Below are 25,021 nucleotides of genomic sequence, written 5' to 3' on the forward strand. Positions count from 1 at the left end.
CGCTCGAGAGCTATTTAGCTCTTGCTGGTTTTCCTCATTCTGCCATCATGATGAAAGGCTGGTCTGGCATAGTGATACAATTCACTGGCCTAAACAAATGCATTTATTCTTTCTCAGCTTACTATGAGGAGGAAGAGAAATGGTGAGGATTTGGGATTACTGGGTTTCTGTTTTCCACAAGTTCAATGTGAAACAATAAATTCATGTCAATGATACAATCAAGAGGACACCGAAACCAATAACATACTAAATAACCTTCTTAACTGAAAAGTACCCTGTGAATAACAGGAGAGGATAATATTCTACATCCAACAGTGAAAAGGAAGCTTTTTTTTTTTTTTTTTGGATAAGTAAGAAATACAAATGTCTATATTTTTAGGTTCAAGTTTTGGTTCTATCACTTAAGACTTTGGATGTAACAACTACTTTGGTCTCAGTTTCTCTCTCTTCTAAATAAGGAAAACATCACTTACCACACAGGAAGAATGTATGATTTAATAAAATAATTCACATGAATGGGCTTTCAGTTCTTCAGAAGAAAGCTAGGAATCCTTAAGTATGAACCTGAAAAGCTAATTAAAAATAAGATGACCATGTCAAAATTAAGTATGAAACACAGTAGCCAAGTGGGTCTTTGATATCATTCATTACCAGCTATCTATTCTACCACAAATAACAAAATCCATACTCAAGCTGGGACTGTAGTAAAAATGCTGTTTGAGTAATCAAATGAGATCATTAATATGTAAATACAGCAAAAAGTAAGTTAAACAGATTATTCAGCATGATGTTGATTTGATACAACCCAAAAACACTGATGTAGGGGCGCCTGGGTGGCTCAGTCGGTTGAGCGTCAGACTTCAGCTCGGGTCATGATCTCGGTTCGTGGGTTTGAGCCCCGTGTTGGGCTCTATACTGACAGCCCGGAGCCTGCTTCAGATTCTGTGCCTCTCTCCCCCTCTCTCTCTCTGCCCCTCCCCTCCTAGTGCTTGGTCTCTTTCTCCCAAAAATAGACATTAAAAAAACTTAAAAAAACCAAACAAACACAAAAACAATGATGTAAAAGGATATTTTCTTGGTGTTTATCTTTTGAAAATGTATCTAAAGCAGGTTGTACAAAAGATATATTATCACAGAACACTAATAACAATTAGATATTAATAATGATACAACTAAAATAGGGTTAAAAACATTTGTGTACATTAGGGGTTATTTCTTTGGTGTAAAAAATAATCTGCAACTAGCTAACTGAAGGTTTGAGGTCCAAAAGTAAAGCAGTAAGAGGATATGTCATCCAGTATTTATTGAGCAATGTAGATAAATCATTATGCTATGCAACAGAAATACAAAAAGTTTTAGATTTACTATGCATATCCTACACAGACTGCCAACTATGGAGAACAAGAAATAGCTGAGAGAGCAAGAAATTACTGAGTTAAGTATACTGCATACAATCTGTTCCATGAGAATAACAGTAATAATAGGTAAGAGTGAAAAAAAAAATAAAAGGGATTTTGGGAGGATATCTTAATACTTTATCATTCAAAACACCTTAGAGTTTCTTATACACTGACTGGTTTACAGAGACATTGGGATTGAAGTAGCGCTGAAGCTCGGCCCACATTCAGGTGAGAAAGATGAAGACTGAAGAGGTTAAGCAATTTAAGATCACAGGCCAAAAGCGGCACTATGAGAGCCTGGCCAGTTTGCCAACTTTGTCTAGAGGCTCATCTGTACGACACCACGCTCTAAGTTATCAATACTGCAGTGAGAGCTAGAAGGGAGCTCGGCAATATCCAAATATTCCCTAATCAATCTGATAAAAAGTTTCTGGGGCATGCATTAAAAACAGTGTCCTAGGAGCCACTGCAGACCTACTGAATGCTAACCACCAGAAGAAAGGTTTTGTATGGCTGCAAGAGCCACAAGAAGTGGTTTTAATGACTAGCTAAGCCTGGAAAGCACTCTTCTATATACGCATGTCCAACACGGCAGACTTGGGGCTATTCACACTACTTAAATCCAGGTAAAACACCGGGTCCTTCTGTTGGACTAGTTACCATTTAAGCGCTCGACAGTCACATGTGGCCAATGGCTGCCATACTGCACGGCACACGTAGAAGACATTCCTATCACCGCACAGAGTTCTACTGGACAGTGCTGATTGGAGACCAGCCCTTCAACTGTGAGCATGAGCAAACAGGGACACAGGATCTTGTCTGACAAGAGCTATGAGGCTGGTCAGTAGCAGAACTGAAACACTAACCTAGCCTGCGAGGCCTCTTACTGTGTCACTTCATCCCGCCTCAAATCAGCCTTTATTCAAATGGGAATTATTATTTTTTCCCACCCTTGCTTCTCGGTTCCTTCTTTCCACCCTTTCTTCTTGGTTCCAGCAAAGAAAAGAGAAAAAGTCTAAATTTGTATGTGTACTGGGGGGGGGGGGGGAGTCATTAAAAAATCAGGATTAAATCTAAACCAATCTGCAATTTTTTTTATATAAAACTAAAGGTAGTGTCTGACAGCTAAGAATACTCTGGTGTTAGGAGGCATAGCTCAGCTTCCTTTAACCATTTTAACTCCTTCCTCTTCTATTGACTTGATGTTTTTATCTTTCCCTGGGACTTGAAACTCTGAAACTAATGTTACCTTTTAACTGGCTCACCTTAAAATTATAAATGTGAAAAGGTTACATCTTATTCAGCAAACCGTTTTAAAGGTGAAAATTGAGAAATAAGGAGCAACCAAAAAATAGTACTTGTCTAATTTTAGAATGTGGTCACTCAAACCACTGAGCACTGTTGGCTTTCAGTAATCTAGTGGTTTCCTATTTATGACATTAATATGTTGTTTTCACTTGTAACATGCAGCTCTACCTTCTTTTAACTACTATGTTATATTTTCAGTCAACTGGAGGGACTAGAAGGATCTGAAATGCAGGAAGACTTAGACACTAACAACATGTAACCACCCATTAAAAAAATACAACAGTGTCTTCTTTAAAAATAAAACCAGTTGTTCCTGTCTAGTATGTTCAGAATGCAAATGTGTCCGAAGTCAGTCAATTTAAGTCATGACAGTTCATGTTTAAAGCAAGCAGGGAAGTAACTTGGGACTCCATAGTAATTAAAACTTTAAAGACAGAATTACACAGCTCTGTCAGCTTTTTTTCAGCACCTAGTATTCATTTCCATGTTAAATTCTAGGGACTACAGTTGGATGAAATAGATGTCAAACACTACTTGGATTAAACTAAAAACCAAGATTAAAAATTGGATTGTTAAAAAAAAACATGGCCCGATGTAAGATACTTATGAACAAATACTTATTCAAGACAGTTTTGCCATAATTTGCAAGGCACCCAGAAGCCCTGAGATGGGTTCTATATAAATAGAAGTTACTTGTTATTCAGAGGAGATGGTAGGGAGAAAAAAAAAAAAAAGACAGCTATTTTCTTTCTAAACACTCACTGGTGCTGAGGTAAATAAATAAAAAACAACAAGCAGTCTAAGTAAGCATGGTGGAGCAAAGCAAGAGTCTCTAAGTCAGGAGAGGGGGAGAGAGAAATGTTGGTTTCAACATTTCAAACAGGAGCCTGGGAGTTTAAAAGGAAATTTAAGTTCTGGTTTTTAGACCAGACTCCTTCCTTTTCTACATTTTATGTTGTCTTGACTCCACTCCACTGTATGAGTAAGAGGAAAAACAAGTGCCCTGAAGATTCTTTTTTTTTTTTTTTTTTTTTTTAAGTGCCCTGAAGATTCTAATGCGAGCAACACTACTTCTGGGGGCAGCACAGCTCACCAAAGGAAGGGCAGCATTAGAAAACCGTTAACGGACAACAGCAGAAACTGAACTATCTCCAACTCCTGAGTGATAAACGGCATGTGCGAATGTAAGAAATATAAAAGCTACTGCAAACTGTAAACAAATATGAAATTGCTCCAAAAATTTCAACTCTCATTAAAAAACTGCACAAGAAATTATGATAAAGAAAGAAATGAGAGCATTGCGAAGGAGGGGCCCAGAGAAAGGAAGCCCCGTTGGAAGGGAAGACATAGGTCAAAGGGAGGAGGGGAGAAGTGGTTCTGACCACGTCTGTACCAGATGCTTCTAACAACATCACTACTATCCCCAAAGGCAATCTGAGGAATCCTTAGGGAGGGTGATTTAGGCAACAAGCAAATGGGCTTTGAAAGAGCAGAAATACAGAGAATGGAGCTGAAAATTCTAAATACAAAAAAAGAAAAGAAAAGAAAAGAAAAGAAAAAAGATGCATTGGTGAGAGAGAGAGAAAAGAGCCATGAAATCCCAGACTGTAATTCCCAGGCTTCCCGTAGAAAAAGATCAACCATCCTCAGCCACGCAAGCCAGCGCATCTGAAAAATGACCCAGTGAAGTTTTCAGCTGGCCCTCGCTATCTCCCAAACCCTCCTCCCTCCACTTCCCTGCTGTTCCTTCCTGGCGCACAAAATATAGGCCAATGAGCGGTGGGTGGGTGAGGAGGATGTGAGACAAAATTTGAGAAGTACAAAAGGGAGCGAATGAACAAGGACAGGAACGAGGCTGGAGGGTCTAACAGGGGCAGGCGCACGACGGTACGAACGACTGGAAAGCCGGAAGGGCTTTCCGGGGCGGCAGGAAGCGGTCAGTGCTGGGAAGGGTTTAGGCAGAGGCCAGGCTACCTACCACTTGTCACAGAGGCTGCACAGGGGACGGCTGCTTGGGGTGACCTCTAATGTCTCTTCCGACTCTGAAACGTTAGGATTCTTATTTCACAAAAGAGAACGCAACGGTCCCCGAAGCCCATCGACCTAGGACCCTTTTACACCAGCGGCCCAGGCGGCTGCTTTCCCAAAACACCACTCCCACCTCTCCCTCCCACACGTGCCCACCCCGCCCCCTTTCACTATTTCCACCTCCACGTGCGAAATGCCTCGCGGCACTCGCCCCGGAGGGGACAGGCACCTTCCCCCGCAAAGCACCCCAATCTAGCGCCCTCACCCCCCCCAACCCCCCGCCCCGGGGCCAAGTGAGGACTCCACTCTCCCACCCTGGACGGCTAAAAAAGGGAAAGTCTCAAACCCAGTTTCCCTCCCCCCACCAGGCAGGGCTGAAGGGGGAGGGGGGGCGGGACGCAGAGAAAAACTTTCTTCTAAAATTTTTCCTCCCAAGAGTGAAGGGAGTAGAGAGAACCCCGCCGAGTCCGGGGCTGAGGGGTGGGGGGAGGGGAACCCCGAATCGTTTAACGGCCGGCAGGGGGAGGGGGACTCCGGAGGTTGAGGGGGCGTGGGATGGAGAAGCAGGCCTGGGAGCGGGGTCAGGGAGCTGCAGGGGTTCCCGGGGTCGGGGAGCTGCAGGCGTCCCCCCCACCTGGCACACAAAGCGGCTGCCGCGCTCGGCTCTCACCAGATCCTTTGTGTTTTCCATCAGGGCCTCATGGGTAGGGGCTGTCCGTGCTCCCCGGGCCCGCGGCGCCCCCTCCCCGAGCAGGGGGCAGGCGCCTCTCCCCAGGACTACGGCGACTACAGGGGAGCCCCCGCTGGGCCCAGACCGGTGGCGGCTGCGGCAGCCCCCGGATTTCCCCCCTTTAACTCGGGTGGCCCCAGGATATCAACAACATTAGCATAGCCCTCCCTCCCCAGCGCGCCTGCGCCGTGACCCGCGCCCCGATTGGCCCACTTCCCTACATACCCTCCTCTCTCTCTCCTCCAGCGTGGGACCCTCTGCAGGCTCCGTACTCCAAGGGCCGTACCAAGACGAAGGGGTGGGAAAGGCCACCGCGGCTCGTGGGAAGTCGAGTGGTTACCAAGTCAGGAAGAAAAGTAGAAGTTTCATTCAGTCATCCCACTCTATACTCTGGCTTTCTTGTGCTCCCTTCAATCAGTTGCAGCTGCGAAGTTGTGTTGGAAAGAATTTTCCACTCCAGTCACGCCGCTTCCCCCTCCACCCGGAAGATTGGTCCTCCCGGAGGAACTCCCCTACGGGGAGGGGTCGGGGAGGGGAGTGGGCGTTACGTAGGGAGAGAGTGTCGGTCACGTGCTAACAGGCCGCGCAGGCTCCTTCCGACCCCGCGGGGCCTCAGCGGCCGCGGAGAGGGAACCGTCTCGGCGCACGCGCAGCGAGGTTCCACGTGAGCGCCTGCGTTTCTTCTCAAACCCAACGATGCCGCCGGAACGCAGAAACCGAACGAGACCGGACCGGAGAACCGGAGTGAGGCCGGACCGGAAGAGCCGAATGAAGCCGGACCGGAGAGCCGGAGCAGGGCCGGGCGGGCCGCCCCGAAAGGCTGCTCCTTCATCCCAGCGGAAACCGCCGGCCCGGCCGAGCACAGCGGCCGCTGCGATCGCAGTCGCGGCGGAGGAGGAGAGACGGCTCCGGCAGCGGAACCGCCTGACGCTGGAGGAGGACAAGCCGGCCGTGGAGCGGTGCCTGGAGGAGCTGGTGTTCGGCGACGTCGAGGACGACGAAGACGCGCTGCTGCGGCGTCTGCGGGGCCCGCGGGTGAGGGAGGCCGCGGCGCGCGGGCTGGGCGCGCTCGGGCGGGGCGCGCGGTGGGCGGTGAGCCTCCGGGGGCGGAGCCTGGGCGACCTGCGGCGCCGGGAGCGCTCAGGTCGGCGGGCGCCGGAGAAGGCGGGCGCCGACCGGTGCCAGACTGGAAGTCTCAGCTGGGCGGGGACAAAGTCTTTCTCCGCCCCCGGGACGGCCCCCTGCGCCTGGTATCCAGCAGGCGCTCTACACGTACGTTTAGCCAACTGCCGGCGCGAGCGTTTTTCGCAGCTCAGCCCCACTGTCCTCGCCTCCAAATCAGCGTTTCTTTCCTCGTGGTCGTTCGATCCCTTGCCCCAGTGACTTGCTGTGATGCGGGAGTTGTGGAATCAGAATTCGTGGGCCTGGGCCCGGGAGTGTGCGTTTTAAAAGCTTCCCAAGTGATTGACTAGCCAAGTTTTGAGAATGATGTTGGGGACCACGTGCTTTTCCTGGCAGTGAAAACTCTTCATTCTTTTTATCATCTCTTTATCCCTTTATTTCAATCACTTTTTTTTTGCACTCTTGGAATCATCCCTTTTATGCTATAACTGGTTTTTCTTTCAAGATAGGGAGTTCCAAGGATTGTTCTAGGCAGTGGAGGAGACGTAGCAACGGCCAAAACCCGACAAAAATCTCTGCTGTCTTGGAGCACGTGTACTAGTATCAGAAGAAGATAAAATGCAAAAAGTCCGTGACACGTGCTGAAGAGAAAAAGAATGAAAGTGTTAGGGAAAGGAAGATGCTTGTGTGCAGAGGCCTGTGAAATTTTACATACGATGGCCAAGCAAAGCCTCACAGAGAATACTGAGTTTGGGAAATGACACTGCCGAGTGACCAGGGTCAGTTGATTGCCAGAACCTCCTTTGGGTGCTCATGGGAGAGGCTGTGGAAAACTAGTTGGGAGATAGAGAACTGTTACTGGACAAATGCTGGCGGGGGTGGGGACAGTTGTATAGTCCCGAAAAGGGACACTGTGCGTGAGGTGGGATTTGTTGGGCTTTGAAGGATCATAGGCTGGTAATAGACCAGAGAGAAAGCAAGTGAACGTGTCTAATGTGGTCTTTGGGAAAGCTCAAGCTCACTTCTGGGAGTGTTCAGTGGTCTAGGTTTAGATTTGACAGCCAAGTGTAAGCTTTCTTTCTTTCTAAGTTTTTTTTAATGTTTGTGTACTTTGAGGGAGCTAGTATGAGCAGAGGAGGGGCAGAAAGGGAGAGAGAGAATCCCAAACAGGCTCAGTGTGGTCAGTCTGGAGCTGGACACTGGGCTCTATCCCACAAACTGTGGAGCCGGATGCCAGGCTCAATCCCACAAACCGTGAGCTCATGACCTGAACTGAAATCAAGAGTCGGATGCTTAAGCCAACTGAGCCACCCAGGCGCCCCTCAATCCCGTTATTTTTGATGGTAGTCTGTCTCTGGTCCTGTGATTTCTGTAGTTCCCGGACTTTTCCTGCTCCTTTCCTCCTCTGTCAGTTTACCTTTTGTTGTTCTTGTCTTACTTGGTCTTTGCCTTTCAGCATGTCTGTGCTCTCATCCTACCTGCCTGTCCAGCTTATGGTGCCGTTCTGTAATCTCTGCGTTTTCTGTTCTGTCTCCAGCATGTGCTGTGGGAGCATTCTGTCCCATTATTTCATCAGAGGCCCTACCAAGCATTCTTACCGGACATCTAACTGTAAGATGTGTGTGTCTGCTGAAAAACTCAGAGCTCAAGGGCAATTTTGTCTTCTCTAGGTTCAAGTACAGGAAGACTCAGGTGACTCAGAGGTGGAGAATGAAGCAAAAGACAATTTTCTATTTCAAAAGAAGCCAGTTTGGGTGGATGAAGAAGATGAAGATGATGAAATGTAGGTTGCTGAATTTTTCTTCCAGAATCCCCCCTGTGTATTTTTAAAATTAACTTGCAGGATTAAAAGAAGCTTTCTTTACAAGTTTGTGATTATGTGAAGATTTGAAAAATACCGTAAAGCAGAGAAAAGACAAGGTCATTTGTGATCCCACAAGCGAGAGAGAACCAGTTAACATGCTGGCATTCCTCTCTCCAGCTTTCTTCTCGTGTGCGCCGTATGGAATAGCCAAGGAAGCACAGTGTCACGTTTGAGTTTGCCTTCTTATTTGGCCAGTTCCTAACAACACGGGCAAGTTTGGAACCTGCCTTTTCTCTTTTGGATGGAGGTAATAATGGTAACAATATCAGAAGTCTCTTGAGAATAAATGAAATAGTATGTATGAAGCTCTTAGCACAATGCCTGAAACAAAAGGCTAGGAAAAAAGCACACAAAATACATACTTAAGTAATAAATGAGAACGTATTGTCTTGCAAGCATTTCTCCCCACCTAACAAGTAAAAACGTTTGTAAACATTTTAGAATAGATATCGTATACTCATTTTGTGAATTATAATTTATCGAGACGTTATTGTTAGATAGATAGGGTTACTTATTTTTCCCTTAAATTCATGTTGAGACATATTTTTCTGCATAAATCTTTTTCTGCTTTCTCATTATCGAAGAAAGATTTTTTGAGCTAGAATTAAAGAGCATACGCATGAGTAAGGCTCTTGATAAATACTGCCAGACTGACCATGTGGTTCTGCCAACAAACCTTCCCATTGAAGGTGTCCATTTTGCTCCATGCTTACAAACGATGCTTATCTTTTGCAATTGGGTAGGAAATATGTACTTAATTCATATTGAGAAAACATTGTCATTAATTGGTATTTTTCAGAGCATTCTCTGTTACGTGTGTTTATCTTTTTAAAAAAAATACGTGTGTATGTGATATTCCACACCTTACAAATCTTCATCTGTATTCAGTTAAATGTGTTTTCAAATTATCAAAGGCAACAGGTAGTTAAAATGTCATTTAAAGTGTACTCTTTTGTGTTTTACAGGGTTGACATGAAGAACAATCGGTTTCGGAAAGATATGATGAAAAATGCCAGTGAAAGTAAACTTTCAAAAGACAGACTTCAAAAGAGACTTAAGGAAGAGTAAGTGTCCTTTTCCATGTGATTCACCAAAATGTAATTATAATTAATAATTTATTTGGATTCACTGAGTCTTTGGCTATAAAAGCTCCTTGGGTAATGAGATTCCTTTTTTTTGTTGTTAGAGTTCCTTTTTGAAGATAGAGCATTGCTGTTGGATTAAGTTTTCGTATTTTTATTTTTTTAAGTAGACTCCAGTGTAAAGCCCAACATGGGGTTTGAACTCATGACCCTGAGATCAACACCTGAGCTGAGATCAAGAATCAGACACTTAACTGACTAAGCTACCCAGGCACCCCAAGTTTTAGTTTTTTGGAGGGAGAAGGATTACAAGTACAAAAAATTTTGGAAAAACTTATAATCCCACTACCCACATACAAGCAGTGATGATATTGTTTATTTGCTTATTCATTTCTGTATGGTAAACTAGGCTTTTAGTTGATCAGAGCTGGGAAATATACATATATTTTAAAATCATGATTTCATCTTGATTCTTCCAATTCCAACTTACAGGTCTTCAAAAATATTTTAAAAATTAAAAATTTTTAGGAGCACCTAGCTGGCTCAGTCGGTAGAGCACGTGACTTTTGATCTCAGGGTCATGAGTTCAAGGCCCACTTTGGGTGTAGAGCTAGCTTTTAGACAAATAAAAATGAAATCTTTTCTTTATATTGGCAACTTTTTTATATATGAGTGCAGGTTCATTGCATTATCATTCGTTTTTTAAAGTAGACTTATTGAAGTGTAACTTACATAAAGCAAAATTCACCGTTTTAAAGTATTTTTGTATGAATTTAAAACACATATAGTCATGTAAATACCATAACAATTAAGATAGGAAATCATAGGGGCGCCTGGGTGGCTTAGTCGGTTAAGCGTCCGACTTTCACTTAGGTCATGATCTCGCGGTTCGTGGGTTCGAGCCCCGCATCAGGCTCTGTGCTGACTGCCAGCTCAGAGCCTGGAGCCTGTTTCAGTCTGTGACTCCCTCTCTCTCTGACCCTCCCCTGCTCATGCTGTCTCTCTCCTAGAAATAAATAAAAAATATTAAAAAAACAAAAAAAAAAAAGATAGGAAATCATGATACAGAACATGGCCATCACCACAGAGAGGTATCTTATATTTCTTTGTAGTCAACCCTCTCTCTTCAACTTTTTTATTTAAAAACTATTTTTTTATTTTAGAGAGAGAGAGACAGAGTGTAAGCAGGGGAGAGGGACAGAGAGAAACTTAAGGAGAGGGACAGACAGAGAATCATAGACCCGCTCCCTGCTGAGGGTGGAGCCCAAAGCGGAGCTAGATCCCACGACCCTGGGATCATGACCTGAGCTGAAATGAAGAGTCAGCCCCTCATCTGACTAAGCCACCCAGGCACCCCTCTCCTCAACTTTTAATTCTCTAGTGCCTGACAATCACTGATCTGTTTTCTGTTCTTAGATTTGCCTTTACAAAATATCATATAAGTGAAATCACATTGTAGATAGTCTTTTGAATCTGTTAAATCCATTTAGTGACTCTGTTATTTTAAATATTACATTTTTCAGCTTTGGGGAAGGTCTTTTCAGCTTGAGACCTTTTGTTTTGTTTGTACTTGAGGTTTTTTGACGTTTATAATTCCTTTAAATACTTAAATATACTTGTATTGGCTGTTTCAAAGCCCTTCTTTGCTAATTCTGTCACTGCTCTCATTTCTGTTATCTTTCTATTGGTTGATTTTCCTTATGGTTATGGCTCATGCTTTTCTGCTTCTCTGCATGTTCAGAAATTTTTATTGCATTTTCAGCAGTGTGATGTTGATCAGTATCTGGATTTTGGATTTTGCTTTTAATGATTGTTGAATGAGTGAGTGTACTTATTTTGAGGAGAGAAAGAGAGTGAGTAAGAAGTGGGGCAGAGAGAGAGGATCATAGACTCCATGCAGTCAGCACAGACAGAGCCCGATGAACTGTAAGATCATGAGCTGAACTGATATCAAGAGTAGACGCTGAACCAACTGAGCCACCCAGTGCCCCATATTTTTTTTTAATGTTTTTAAAGTATTTATTTACGTCATCTCTACCCCTAATGTGGGGCTTGAACTCACCACCCCAAGTTCAGAGTTGCATGTTCTACTGACTGAGTGAGCCCTTGGTGAGTGCTTTTAATGGATTTGTCCTGGCAGATAATTAATTGGCTTGGAGATAGTTTGATCCTTTCAGGGTTTGTTTTTAGCTTTCTTGCAGAGTAGCATTTACTCTGGGCTGGTTTAGCTCCAACTCTCTGCCATCTCTACTGAATGCCCTGAGTTTTCAGTAAGGACCTTCCCTTGCCTGGTTGGAACTCAAGTGTCTCCTCTCTGGTGCTGGGCAGCTTACAGCTCCATGGTAGTCCTTTGCCTGACCCCGTGGAGTTTCATCCTGTGAATGTGCAGCTTAGTATTCAACAGAAATGTCTGTGGAAGCCTGTGCAGATTTTTGGAGCTTTTTCTTTTTTTCTTCTGTTGTCCACTGCCCCTCAAATTGCGGTTGTCTTAGCCCCTCTCCAGTCTAACCTTTTCTCATTGGTTCTGTGCCAGGGTCTCAAAAAATTGCCTTCAGGATAAAATCCTGGGATGGCTGAGCTCACCTTGTTATTTCCTTTCTCAGGGATCATGGTCCTGTGTTGCCTGTTGTCCAGTTTCTGAAAACAGTTTCATGTATTTTGTCTAGTTTTCTAGTTCATAGCCAGTAGGCTGAGTTGGGTGGCTTTGTCTATATTTCCACATTCAGCAATTGGAACGACTCCCTGTAGTCTTCCAGAAACCAGCCCTTCAGACTATGCTTCTCACGCTTCTCGAGCTTACTTTTTCCGTGAAATGCTCCAGTTTTATTCAAAGGATAGGAGATTGTGTTTTGTATATTCTTACCAACCTGGTCATTTTCTTTCAGGTGTGTTTTGTCAAGCACTCTATTTCTGTAGCATTGGTTTATAATCACACAGAGTTCTTACCTAGTCCCAAGATCTGAGATGCATTGATATGAGCAAGTGAGCAACCCTGTAATTAGGCAAAATTAAGTAACAAATACGTGTCCAGGTGTCCTATGTCCAAAGCTGGTTTGTATGGGTAGAGGTTCACGGAAGTTTCTCATATGAGCAAGTTGGGACTATAGTGTGAGTAGCCCTTCTGTTCTTACAGATAATAATTTCCTTGGCAAAGATTCTGTACACGCTCTCACGGGTAAGCTAATCTATACCATTTAAATCTCTCAAGCTCTATGAACATTTATTAGTGAGCACAAAATTTCATTTTTATATTTTTGCTTAGATTCCAGCATGCCATGGGGGGAGTACCTGCTTGGGCAGAGACTAATAAGCGGAAAACATCTTCAGATGGTGAGTATTGATATCTCTTTTTGAGTTAGTAAATATGTCTCTGTTCCTGATCTGTTATTTGAACTTTCTCATGGGGCTCGTTAAAACCTGGTGTTTCCAATGTCTTTTTTTTTTTTTTCAAACCCCTTTAAATGTCTGGTTTTGAAGTCTACCATTTCTCTGAGGGAAGCCTTTCTGCAGTAGCGTAAGACTTAACTGCATGTTCTTTGTGGTACGGACAGTAATGGATGAATTTTATGATGTTTCATTTTCAACAGAACTATATTGCGTTATGGTATTAAGGAAAGAGCCCCTTCTGAAGACGCTGGCAGCCAATCTAGCTGTCTGCCAGGAAATGGGGTACGTAGGGAACACATGTCAGGTCAGCTCCAGATGATTAGTCCCTCTGTAAAAATCTATTTTTCAACTCCAGGTTTTAAGTTTGGTATGGACCATAACTGCGTTCTCCTCTTTGGATCCTTGAATTTAGATATTACAAATAGGGATGGCTTACCAAGATTTGATTTGTGTGCTTGGAGTTACACATTTTAGACTTGGAATTGACTTAGGAAATCCTTTAGGGAGTCCAGAGTATATCCACGCACATAACGTAGGAGCTTTTTCCTTAGCATCCTCGATTTCTGATGAGCTCCAGTTGGATTCCCACCACCTCTCCCTCCCTCCTTCCCACCCCCGGCGTCCAGTCCTCATGATACTCCAGTACAGGGAGCCCATATAAAGAAGCAGCTTCCTGTGTGATTCTGTTAGAAGACTCAGTCTGTTGTCAAGTCAGAATTTACGTTCTTGTTTCCAGCCAGGTGCTTTCAGAATCGAAGGAATCTTAGTGATGTAGCCTGACTTTATCCACAACAAGAATCTTTTCTACATCTGTTAGATTTTGTCTCTTCTTCAACATGTCAGATAATGAGCTCTTTACTGGACTGTTTCTTCCTCTTTAAGAACTAATTGTTAGAATTTTTTTCCAATTTTGGGGCACCTGGGTGTTTCATTCGGTTGAATGTCTGACTCTGATTGCAGCTCAGGTCATGATCTCACGGTTTATCAGTTCAAGCCCTGAGTTGGCCTCTGTACTGACAGCGTGGAGCCTGCATGAGATTCCCTCTCTCCCTTTCTCTGCACTACCCTCCCCCACACTGTCGCCCACTTGTGCACACGCTCTCTCTTAAGAGAAGTACTTTTTAAAATTTTATTTATTTTATTTTTAAATGTTTTTATTTATTTCTGAGAGAGAGCAAGAAAGAGACACAGCATGAGCAGGGGAGGGTCAGAGAGAGAGGGAGACACAGAATCTGAAGCAGGCTCCAGGCTCTGAGCTGGTTGTCAGTACAGAGCTTGACGTGGGATTATACGTATGTTAAATGTTTTTATTTCTTTAATATAATTTGTAGGGGGGGGGCTTCCTGCATTTTTTGTCCTTTTTGCCTTCTGTACTTTAGTCTGGATATTTTTTCTGATCCATTTTCCAGACTACTGATTGTCCTTCCATCTAATTTTTATGAATTGTTAAAAAACACGCATAAAATTTTAATTTTAACTACTGTATGTTTTAGTTTTAAAGTTTGCTTTTGGTTCTTTTTTTTAATAGTCTATTTCTCTGGTTCAAGTCTGAATTTTGTCTTTCATTGTTCTTGAGCATACTAAACATATCCTTTTAAAGGTTTATGTCTGGGGGCGCCTGAGTGGCTCAGTCGGTTAAGTGTCCAACTTCAACCCAGGTCATGATCTCACGGTTTGTCAGTTTGAGCCCCACGTCGGGGTCTGTGCTGACAGCTAGCTCAGAGCCTGGAGCCTGCTTCGGATTCTGTGTCTCTCTCTCTCTCTCTCTCTCTCTCTCTCTGACCCTCCCCTGCTCGTGCTGTCTCTCTCTCAGAAATAAATAAAACATTAAAAAAAAAGTTAACGTCTGAAAAACTGTTATCTAGATCTCCTGTGGAGACTGTCTGTTATTCCTTAGGTTTTCATTCAAATTACCTTACATTGTCATTATTGACCTCGTTATATTTCATTGAGTGTTGGACACTGTGTGTAAAGAAAATAGTATTGTTTAATAAGAGGATAAGGATCTCTGTCTCCAGAGAATGCGTAGTTTTGTGTCTGGGTAGAGGCTGGGTGAGGGGCACTAGCAATCCCACACCATCTCCAGTGAGAGGTTGTAAGGATTCAAAGCTGTGTTTCAGTTTATGGAGGATTTTCTTATAATTCTTTAATTTCACCCTTAATCCTTGGTGTATGTGGCCTTGTATGGCCCCTGCCTGAAGCCTGGTGGTTTACTAGACTCCCCTCAGAACCTCAGAGGGCTTCTCGTGCTGGTTTTGCCCTCATCCCCATGAGTGTTTTGGAAATACCGCTCAGCTTCTTGGCTCTCTTTGCCAGACACATCAGGAGAAAAGCAGCCGTTAGCCGTCTTTGAAGTTCTGATACACAGTTTGCTGACCTTGACCTCTCATACAACGAAAAGTGCTAATCCTTTTTCATGTGAGTTAAGCTAGATCTGCTGTCTACCTTATTGCCAATTTGGCCTTAATTATGAATTGTTTTTTAATTAAATACTTTAACTTTTATTTTTTTCCATCCTGTTTTAGTTCCTGTCTGTGAATGTCTATCTTTCATTCCTGAGCCAGGCTTTTATTTTAACTATATATATTGAACTCTCTGTCATCCCCCCGCCCTCAAATGTATTTTGCTGTTTTACTAATAAATTGCAGCTTAAATAAAATGATGGAGGTTGGAAGCTGGAGTGGGGGGAGGGGGGAGTTGAAGTTTGAAATACAGATGTTTATGGAAGGTACTGGCCATCTCATTGATTCTAAAGACCAGCCTTGTGGGTTTGTTTGACTTAGATGAAAGTGAAGAGGATGAAGATGATTTGTTGCAAAGGACTGGGAATTTCATATCCACATCGACCTCTCTTCCTAAAGGAATCTTAAAGGTGAGAGTTAGGGAAGTTGGGCCTCTGCCGCTAATTACCTCTGAAACCCAGTATACTTCCTGATTACAAATGTATGGGTTTGTGTTATCTGTCGGATTAAGTGTGTTGCTGTCGTTTAATTTTGTTTTGCAGAAGTGGTCAAGAATTAAATTCTATCCCCAGGGATCTTTTGGCTGTTGTATCTGATTTCTCCTTTTGGGGTTCTCTTCATTTGCACGGGCTCTAGCTTGGTTCCTGCTGCTGTCCTCTCTTACCCCATGCCCTGCAGTAGCTGCACGACTGGTTTCTCACTTCACTGTATTCTTCCTGTTCTTTCTTTAGTAGTAGCCACGGCGGTCTTCTAAAAGTAAAACCTCAGTCTTGTCACTTTTCATTGCTTTTTGAAAACTTCTGAGTTCTTTATCACGTCTGTACTGCCCTCCATAATCTCACATCTGCCTCCATCTGAAACTTCATCTCAGAAGTTTTCCCCTTATTCCCTACCTGAGTTCCCTAGGCCTTCTTTCTGTTTCTTGAACATGCGAGTACTTTCTTGCTTCACAGCTTTTGCTCTTCTTTCTGTGTGTCTCTTCTTTAAACACTGCGAGTGGCCAACCCATTTGTACCTTTCTGGTTGGATGACACTTAGATCCTTCCTGGCTAGCTCCTCCGAAGTGGTGCATGTTAGTTACTTTCTAACTCATCACTGTATTTGACTTGTTCATTCCGGTACTGAATGCCTACCCAACACAGCACTCAAGTTAAGTATCTGTTAAGTGACCAGATCTGTCTCCGCCATAGATGTTTTTCCCCATTATAAAATAGTGGCATGCTTTAGTTGAGGGAGGGAACCCTTTTATGGCAAATCACTGGGAGACAGAGATTGTGTTTTCCCCCCACAGTGTGAAGATGGTTCATTCAGCTCTTCATAGGGTACATGTACCTCCACTGAAAATGCAGCTAACATAAAAATCTAACTTCATTTGTCACAAACAAAACATCCATATAGTGATCACTTTATTTTTTATATAATTGAGTTTTTAAAATATGTTTAATTATTTTGAGAGAAAGAGCTAGCAGGGGAGGGGCAGAGAGGGTGGTCGGGGGGGAGAGAGAATCCTAAGCTGACAGCACAGAGCTTGATGCAGGGCTTGAACTCAGGAACCATAAGAACATGACCTGAGCTGAAATCAAGAGTCAGACACTTAACTGACTGAGTCACCTGGGCGCCCCAAGATCATCGTTGCTTTAAACTAGGAACCATGTATGGTAAGAGGAGAACGTAAGCTATCCATGCCAACCATAGAACCATGGGGACGATTGCATAGTGCCTCTTATTTTGTGCCATGATTGTGAAGACGCTAGAGTAACAGTTTTAAGTAAAATATCCCTGGAATTCAAAGCCTCCTAGCCTATATGGGTATAGCATGAGGAAATGACTATATCCTGGTGCTCTAAGACTGTAATGATTTCATCCCCTCATTTGAAAGGTGGTAAAAATGGATATTGTATGGTAGAACCACTTGCTAGTTAGTAGTAGAGCTGGGGTCTTCAGGTTACCACTCCAGTGTACTTGCTTCTACATTATAAGCTCTGTTATAATGTTTTCCCTCCACACTTTAAAGAAGATAATGTTAACCTGTTTGAATTGATAAAATTCCAGCTTTATTTTTCCACAGATGAAGAATTGTCAACACGCTAACGCAGAACGTCCCACTGCCGCCAAGATCTCGTCTGTGCAGTTCCATCCTCGCGCGCAGGTTGTGATGGTTGCTTCTCTGGATAATGCTGTGTCGCTGTTTCAGGTATGCATTTTTACATGAAGAACTTCCGGTGAGAAGTATTTATTGACTCTCAGGATACAGAGTCTGTGGAAATAACCAAAAGGAATGTTTTGCATTTCCTCATAGGTTGATGGAAAAACAAATCCTAAAATCCAGAGCATCTATTTGGAAAAGTTTCCGATCTATAAGGCTTGTTTTAGTGCTAATGGAGAAGAGGTTTTAGCCACAAGTATCCACAGCAAGGTTCTTTATGTCTATGATATGTTGGCTGGCAAGTTAATTCCTGTGCATCAAGTGAGAGGTAAGATTTCTGTCGAACAGGCAGCCGATCACCCCTCTTCCCTGGCAGATGTAGTTAGTGATGTTTACTATGGATCTGCTGGTGGGCAGGCGTGTGTACCTGACCACCAACTTTCTTCTAAGATGTGGCATTTATCTTTCCCTCTCAATATTTCCTCTTCTCTTCTTTCAGTAAGCATAACTTGGCGATAATGGTGATAATGATAAATTAAACGTATTTCTTTTTGTAGGGTTGGTTTTTGAACACTCTTCTCAGTCCTTTACTATAAAACTAAATTAACTCAAGAAATTAAGGACATTAGAATTGGAAAAATCTCTGACTGGTTAGAATATGCAAACTTATACATGTGTCAACTCTTTCATTGTCTTTTATTATAATTTTTTTAATGTTTATTTTTGAGAGAGAGAGAAAGAGTGTGAGAGTAGGGGAGAGGGGCAGAGAGAGAGGGAGATACAGAATCTGAAGCCGGCTCCAGGCTCTGAGTTGTTAACACAAAGCCTGACACGGGGCTTGGACTCCCAAACTGTGAGATCATGACCTGAGCTGAAGTCAGACGCTTAACTGACTGAGCCACCCAGGCGCCAAACTCATTGTCTTAAATGCCAGTTTGAAAAATGACGAATACAGAATTGGTGCATTCTGAAGAATTTTGAATTGATAATTTGTTTCGGTAACCCGATGGGGTTTATAACGTGGGGTCCACAGACTCAAAAATTCTCTGATAGAATTCAGGGCGTGCAAAGTCAGATGGGAAAAACAATACATGTTTATTTTCACCAACCTATAAGTGAAGTTTAACATTTCCTTCAGTTATGAAAGTTTTGAACAACTATTATTTAGAGAGGGGGACTGTATGCTTCACCAGAGTGACACACAAAAATGTTGAGAACCCAGATTACTAGTTCAGATTCCAGAAACAGTTTCTGTTGAGTCATTTAGAAGGACAGTTGTTATGAGAGAGATTTTGTTCCAGGTAAACACATGAGGAATTTAACGATTTGGGAATTTAATTAGTTGGTCAGGCAGCCATTTTGACTATAGGCAGTATGGTGTGGTAATACCTGAGCCTGGTTTTCTCTTTCTGTGAAGTCGAGGGTCTTAAGTATTAAAAGAGGTAATTTTTTATTTTTTAATTTCTTTTTTGTTTGTTTTATTTTGATTCCAGTTAACATACTGTGTTATATTAGTTTCAGGTGTACAATACAGTGATTCAACAATTCCATACAGTGTCCTGTGCTCCTCCCAGGTGCATGTCTTAATCCCTATCACCTATATCACCCCTCCCCCGCCCCGCCCCCTGTAACCTTCAGTTTGTTCAAGAGATAATTTTTTATAAGCTCCTAATTTAGCATCTGCCACATGGTAAATGCTCAGTCAATGGTACCTGCCGCTATTGTGAGGAGCAGCATACAGTCTGTCTGATGACAGATCACAGCAAAGTCCACTTTCCATCCTGTGGAAATTGGCTGTTCCTTTTCGTATCAATTGCTCATTAGTTGACCTAAAAATCTCATTCACAGATCTGTAAAAAGATGTATATCTGACACCTTTAAGGCATTATATCTTCTTTCTCAAGGCCATATTATAAATTTTATCTGGTTTCTATTTGGAAGGTTCACCATTTGTAAGAAGCAATTGCAGTATTGATATTTGCTTTTATTATCACCTTTTTGAGGTTAAGAATAAAATACCACATGCATATAACTAGTATACTATAAGTTTTGGATGAAAATATAGTTATCTGTCTTAGTTTTCCAATTAATTGCTAAAGTAACTACCTGTCCTTATTTGTTTATAAGTCTGGTATTTCCTTCTGGAAAACACTCCCCTCTCCTGAATTTCCTCAGAACAGCAAGCTTACTTAGGCTAAATGCATACGGTCTTCTAGCCACCTATGCAATGGTGTGAGGGAACTTTGTTCCCTGTTGCTCTGGTGATACGTGTGCCGTCCGTATCCCTCCATGGTCACGTGGTCCCCACCTGTAGGCTTTTTAGTTTCCTCTTGCATGTCTTCCGCCCAGCTCTGTGTCAGTAGGATTGGGTCTGGGGGTCAGGCGTCCCAGCCGCAGCCGCAAACTGCTAGAACCAGCTTCCTTCCCAGTTTCATCGTGTACTGGTGCTTCCCTTATGTTTGCAGCTCTTTCTGTATACTGTAGTCAGAACCTAAGCGTTGCCCAGAATTGGGGATGAGACGGTCCTAGATAGGAACAGGTTCATAGTTAAGGAGGCTGGTCATCCCTGGCAGGAGTAACCCCAGCAATTGGATATGTGTCTGGATTGATTCCCATCAAGGACTACAGGGCACGGCCTGTGGGGCGGGACTAGAGTGGGAGACGCCGCCCGGAGGACTGTAAGCCTTCTCCGACAGGCTGTTAGAAGGATAGAAGTGGTGTGTGGGAGCAGCCTTAACCAGCATTTTCTGCTGGAGGCACAAGGGCTCTTCACTAGATTTTTCTAAATTTACTTATTATGATTAATGTTTAAAATTAAAAAAATTTTTTTATATTTATTTTTGAGAGGCAGAAACAGAGCACAAGTGGGGGAGGGGCAGAGAGAGAATGAGACACAGAGTCCAAAGCAGGCTCCATATTCTGAGTTGTCAGTACAGAGCCTGACATGAGATCATGACCTGAGCCGAAGTCAGATGCTTAACTAACTGAGCCATCCAGGGGCCCCAATTTGGTTAATGTTTCCTTTTTTAAAAAAAATTTTTTTTTATGTTTTATTTATTTCTGAAAGAGAGACAGCGTGAACAGGGGAGGGTCAGAGAGAGGGAGATACAGAATCTGAAACAGGCTCCAGGCTCTGAGCTAGCTGTCAGCACAGAGCCTGATGTGGGGCTCAAACCCACGAACTGCGGGATCATGACTTGAGCCAAAGTCGGATGCTTAACCGACTGAGTCACCCAGGCGCCCCGCAATTTGGTTAATGTTTTAATTTAGCAACTTAAAATCTTTTCTTCTTTTCTTTTTTTTTTTTCATTTTATTTATTTTAGAGAGAGAGAGAAAGCATGAGCCGGTGAGAGGGGCAGAGGGAGAAAGAGAATCTCAAGCAGGCTCCATGCTCAGCATACAGCCTGACGTGAGGGTTAATCCCACAACTGTAGGTTCATGACCTGAGCCAAAATCGAGTTGGACGCTCAATCGAGTCACCCAGGCGCCCCAAACATTTTTTTAAAATTTTTTTTCTTTTTGACCAACCAGTATGTTCGAATGGTACAAAAATCGAGTACATAGGGGGGCACCTGGGTGGCTTAGTCGGTTAAGCGTCAGACTTTCACTTAGGTCATGATCTCGCAGTTCGTGGGTTCGAGCCCCGCGTCGGGCTCTGTGCTGACTGCCAGCTCAGAGCCTGGAGCCTGTTTCGGAGTCTGTGTCTCCCTCTCTCTCTGACCCTCCCCTGCTCACACTGTCTCTCTCTCTCTCTCCTAGAAATAAATTAAAAAAATATATTAAAAAAAAAAATCGAGTACATAGGAAAGAGTGGACTTAAAATGTCTACTCCACTCCATCCCCCTGGCCAGTTGCTTCTCTTCCTCCAGTTGTACCTATGCTTAATGTATCCTTTTTATTAGGCAAGGTTTTTTTGTTTTTTTTTTTTAATATTTTTATTTATTTCTAGGAGAGAGAGAGACAGCATGAGCAGGGGAGGGTCAGAGAGAGAGGGAGGCACAGAATCTGAAACAGGCTCCAGGCTCTGAGCTGGCAGTCAGCACAGAGCCCGACGTGGGGCTCGAACCCACAAACCGCGAGATCATGACCTAAGAGAAAGTTGGACGCTTAACCGACTAAGCCACCCAGGCGCCCCTAGGCAGTTTTTTAATAAGTTTCCTCACTAAGCAGTCTTGTCGGAGAGCCTCTTACATGGTCAGTCTTAGCGTTTTAGGCATGGAAAACGAACATGCCCCTTTGTAAATAAGTACGTTGACTTTCTGGTTTATATACTTAGCTCATGTCGTTTCCTTACCTGACTCACATTTTGAGAAGCTGATTGACCCTTGAATACACTGACCCTTCATGGTTTTCTCTTTTCTTTCCTTTTTGGATCCACAAAATTAAGGACTAGACTCTCCTTCATCATGAGATGTTTAGTAGGTGGGCAACAAGTTTTTATATGTTAGTATGTTTTAGCAATCTCTCGCCATGTCTTTCTCTTCTGGTAATGAGCTTTGTGACAAACAAGTGTAGTTTATCCTTTTAGTTAATTACAGATGTCACCATGTACATTTGAAAATTAGTTGGTATGTTAGTTGTTTGGAGAGCTGAATCTCTGGCCTGGTGTTCAAATGGTGAATGTTAGCCAAGACAGAGAAGGAAAGTAAGCGCTTTGTAATGACTTTATACTGGGTCATACTCATTGATGTGTGGAGTCAGACTTTTCAGAGTTTGAGCCTAGCTTTTTTTTTTCTTTTTAATTGAGGCACATTGTTATTTTAAAAGGTAAGGAACTCTCAGTTGCCAGTGAAAGATGTTACTGAAAATCCTATTAATCCTTACTGATTTATCCCCTTTCTTAGGTTTGAAAGAGAAGATAGTGAGGAGCTTTGAAGTCTCTCCAGATGGGTCCTTCCTGCTGATAAATGGTGTCGCTGGATACCTTCATTTGCTGTCAATGAAGGTGAGTGCTTATTGGTGGTTGTCTGTTCTTCTAGATGTTAGTTTCGGGATGGTCTTGAATCGTCTCCAGCAGAGGGCAACAGTGGGACTTGGGGAGAACTTTTGACTATAGGGAAAAAACCAAAGTCAAATAGGTACAACAAAACAGACCTAGATTGTTTTTATTCCCACCGTGATTCTTCTGTGTACCTCCTCACAATTTGATAAGTAATGTTTGTTGTTTTTTCAGACTAAAGAACTGATTGGTAGCATGAAAATTAATGGAAGGGTTGCAGCATCCACATTCTCTTCAGATAGTAAGAAAATATATGCGTCTTCAGGTGGGTTAATTGACATCGTCTAAAGCATTTTTGAAGATTTGGGTATGTTTATATTTCAAATTTAACCAAAAATAGTGCTTGATTTTGGACTTTTTTATGTTAGTAAGAAAGTAACTTTTGTTTTTAGAATTTGTCATTACTTTGTCCTCTTTAAAAAAAAATTTTTTTGTAATGTTTATTTTTATTTTTGAGAGAGAGAGAGAGAGAGTGAAAGCACAGGAGGGGAGGGGCACAGAGAGAAGGAGACACAGAATCTGAAGCAGGCTCCAGGATCTGATATGTCAGCACAGAGCCTGATGGGGGGCTCGAACCCACGAACGGTGAGATCATGACCTGAGCTGAAGTTGGACGCTTAACCGACTGAGCCACCCAGGTGCCCTCCCCCCCATTTGCCTTCTTTTTACTAACTAGTGATAGTGAAGGCTACACATTTAACATGCTAACATGTTAACAGTGAGGGGCTGGGGTGCCTAAGTGGCTCAGTCAGTTAAGTGTCCGACCCTTAATTTCGGCTCAGGTCATGATTTCTTGGTTCACACTGACAGTGCAGAGCCTGCTTGGGATTCTCTGCCCCTCTCTGTTCCCCACTTGTGCACGTGCACTCCATCTCTGTTGCTCTCAAAATAAATCAATAAGCTTAAAAAAAAAAAAAAAACAGGCTAACCATTTAACCATGTGTTGACATGTTTGGGGGAAAGATGGGAAGAAAATGCTTTTTTAAAACATTCTCAGACTGTTTCTTTTTGGAAGTTGCTTAGAATCATCACCTTTTTTCTTTCAGCAGTACCTTTTCACTTGTCTTGAATGTTCTTCATAATTGACTGAAAACAATTTATATCTCACCCTCTGACATTTCTGTGGTGCAGTTGGCTAACTGTCATCCTTGACAGACTAATCTTGCACTTTCTCGCTCTTCTGCCTTTCTGGTCGTCCTGTGTCTTCTCTGGCTCTCCCTCCCTTTCCCACATGATCTAAGGGGCCATCCTAATCTCAGTGTGGCTCGTGCTGCTGGGTAAGGGGAAACGTCGGAGTGTCCACGTCAGTACTTCTGTAATCTCTGTGGGACTTTTTTGCAGAATTTTTGCTATACCTCAGCTAGGAGCACTTGATAACATAGTGTTAGGTTTTTTTGTGTTTCTTTTTCTTTTTTTTATTTTGAGGTATAATTGACATATAACATTAAATCAGGTGTGCAACATGATGATTTGACATATATGTTGCAGTATGAGTATCACAGTAAGTAGTTATCTGTCACCACACATAGTCAACAATTTTTTTCTTGTGGCAAGAACTTTAAAGATCTACTCTCAGTAGCTTTCAAATATGTGGTACTGTGTTATTAACTGGAGTCACCAGGCCGGACAGTACGTCTGCCTGATTTATAACTGGATTAAAAAGTTTTAAAAGCTTCTTTTTAAAAAAAGGATTAACATTGGCATTAATTTCTATTTAATTTTTGTTCTGTTTCTTTTTTCCTTTTTTAAAAAATTTATTGTCTGTTAACATGCAGTGCAGTATTGGTTTCAGGAGTAGAATTCAGTGATTCATCACTTCTGTGCACCACCCAGTGCCCATCACAAGTGCTCTCCTTAGTACTCATCCCCCATCTAACCCATCCCCCAGCCACCTCCCTCTGTCAACCTATAGTTCTCTCTCATTAAGACTCTCTTGTGGTTTGTTTTCGTCTTTTCCTCCCCCTTCCCATATGTTCATCTGTTTCTTAACTTCCACATATGAGTGAAATCAGATGGTATTTGTCTTTATCCAGTTCACTTATTTTACTTAGCATAATATCTTCTAGCTCTGTCTGTGTCATTGCAAATGGCAAGATTTCATTCTTTTTGATGGCTGAGTAATATTCCTCTCTGTGTGTGTGTGTGTGTGTGTGTGTGTGTGTATTGATACGCATATATATATTTATACACACACACACCATATCTTCATTCATCAGTCAGTGGACATTTGGGCTCTCTCCATAGTTTGGCTATTGTTGATAATGCTGCTGTAAACGTTAGGGTGCGTGCACCCCTTCAAATCTGTGTTTTTGTAAACTTTGAGTAAATACCTAATAGTGTAATTGCTGGATTGTAGGGTAATTCTAATTTTAGTTTCTTGAGGAACCTCCACACTGTTTTCCAGAGTGGCCGCACCAGTTTGTGTTCCTACCAGTATTGTAAGAGGGTTCCCCTTTCTCTCCTTCCTCACTAAAATCTTTTGTTTCCTGTGT

General features: G+C 42.8%; 2 protein-coding genes across 7 annotated transcripts in view; one reads left to right on the forward strand and one right to left on the reverse strand.

Annotated features, from left to right (window-relative positions):
- Positions 1-5,793, reverse strand: part of MBTD1 (mbt domain containing 1) — a 66,438-nt gene extending 60,645 nt beyond the window's left edge. For 2 of the 6 annotated variants that reach the window (XM_039227764.1, XM_039227768.1), the window contains exons 1-3: positions 5,407-5,643; positions 4,687-4,750; positions 474-572 (exon numbers count right to left, since the gene is read on the reverse strand). The gene's annotated coding sequence lies outside the window, so the exon portion shown is untranslated. Of the gene's footprint in view, positions 1-473; positions 573-4,686; positions 4,751-5,406; positions 5,644-5,691 lie in introns of those variants that run through there. The other 4 variants (XM_039227765.1, XM_039227766.1, XM_039227767.1 and 1 more) reach the window with 3 other exon arrangements.
- Positions 5,794-6,070: 277 nt separating this feature from the next.
- UTP18 (UTP18 small subunit processome component) overlaps positions 6,071-25,021 on the forward strand; it is a 38,021-nt gene continuing 19,070 nt past the window's right edge. Inside the window, exons 1-9 of the mRNA XM_039227770.1 lie at positions 6,071-6,501; positions 8,259-8,371; positions 9,418-9,516; positions 12,797-12,864; positions 15,705-15,793; positions 17,452-17,577; positions 17,683-17,857; positions 22,375-22,475; positions 22,704-22,794. Coding sequence (XP_039083701.1) covers positions 6,163-6,501; positions 8,259-8,371; positions 9,418-9,516; positions 12,797-12,864; positions 15,705-15,793; positions 17,452-17,577; positions 17,683-17,857; positions 22,375-22,475; positions 22,704-22,794 — 1,201 coding nt within the window. The 5' untranslated portion in view covers positions 6,071-6,162. The remainder of the gene's footprint in view (positions 6,502-8,258; positions 8,372-9,417; positions 9,517-12,796; positions 12,865-15,704; positions 15,794-17,451; positions 17,578-17,682; positions 17,858-22,374; positions 22,476-22,703; positions 22,795-25,021) is intronic.

Source organism: Hyaena hyaena, unplaced genomic scaffold (assembly GCF_003009895.1).
Source record: "Hyaena hyaena isolate Hyena2069 unplaced genomic scaffold, ASM300989v1 scaffold_29, whole genome shotgun sequence".
In the NCBI taxonomy this organism is placed as follows: Eukaryota; Metazoa; Chordata; class Mammalia; order Carnivora; family Hyaenidae; genus Hyaena; species Hyaena hyaena.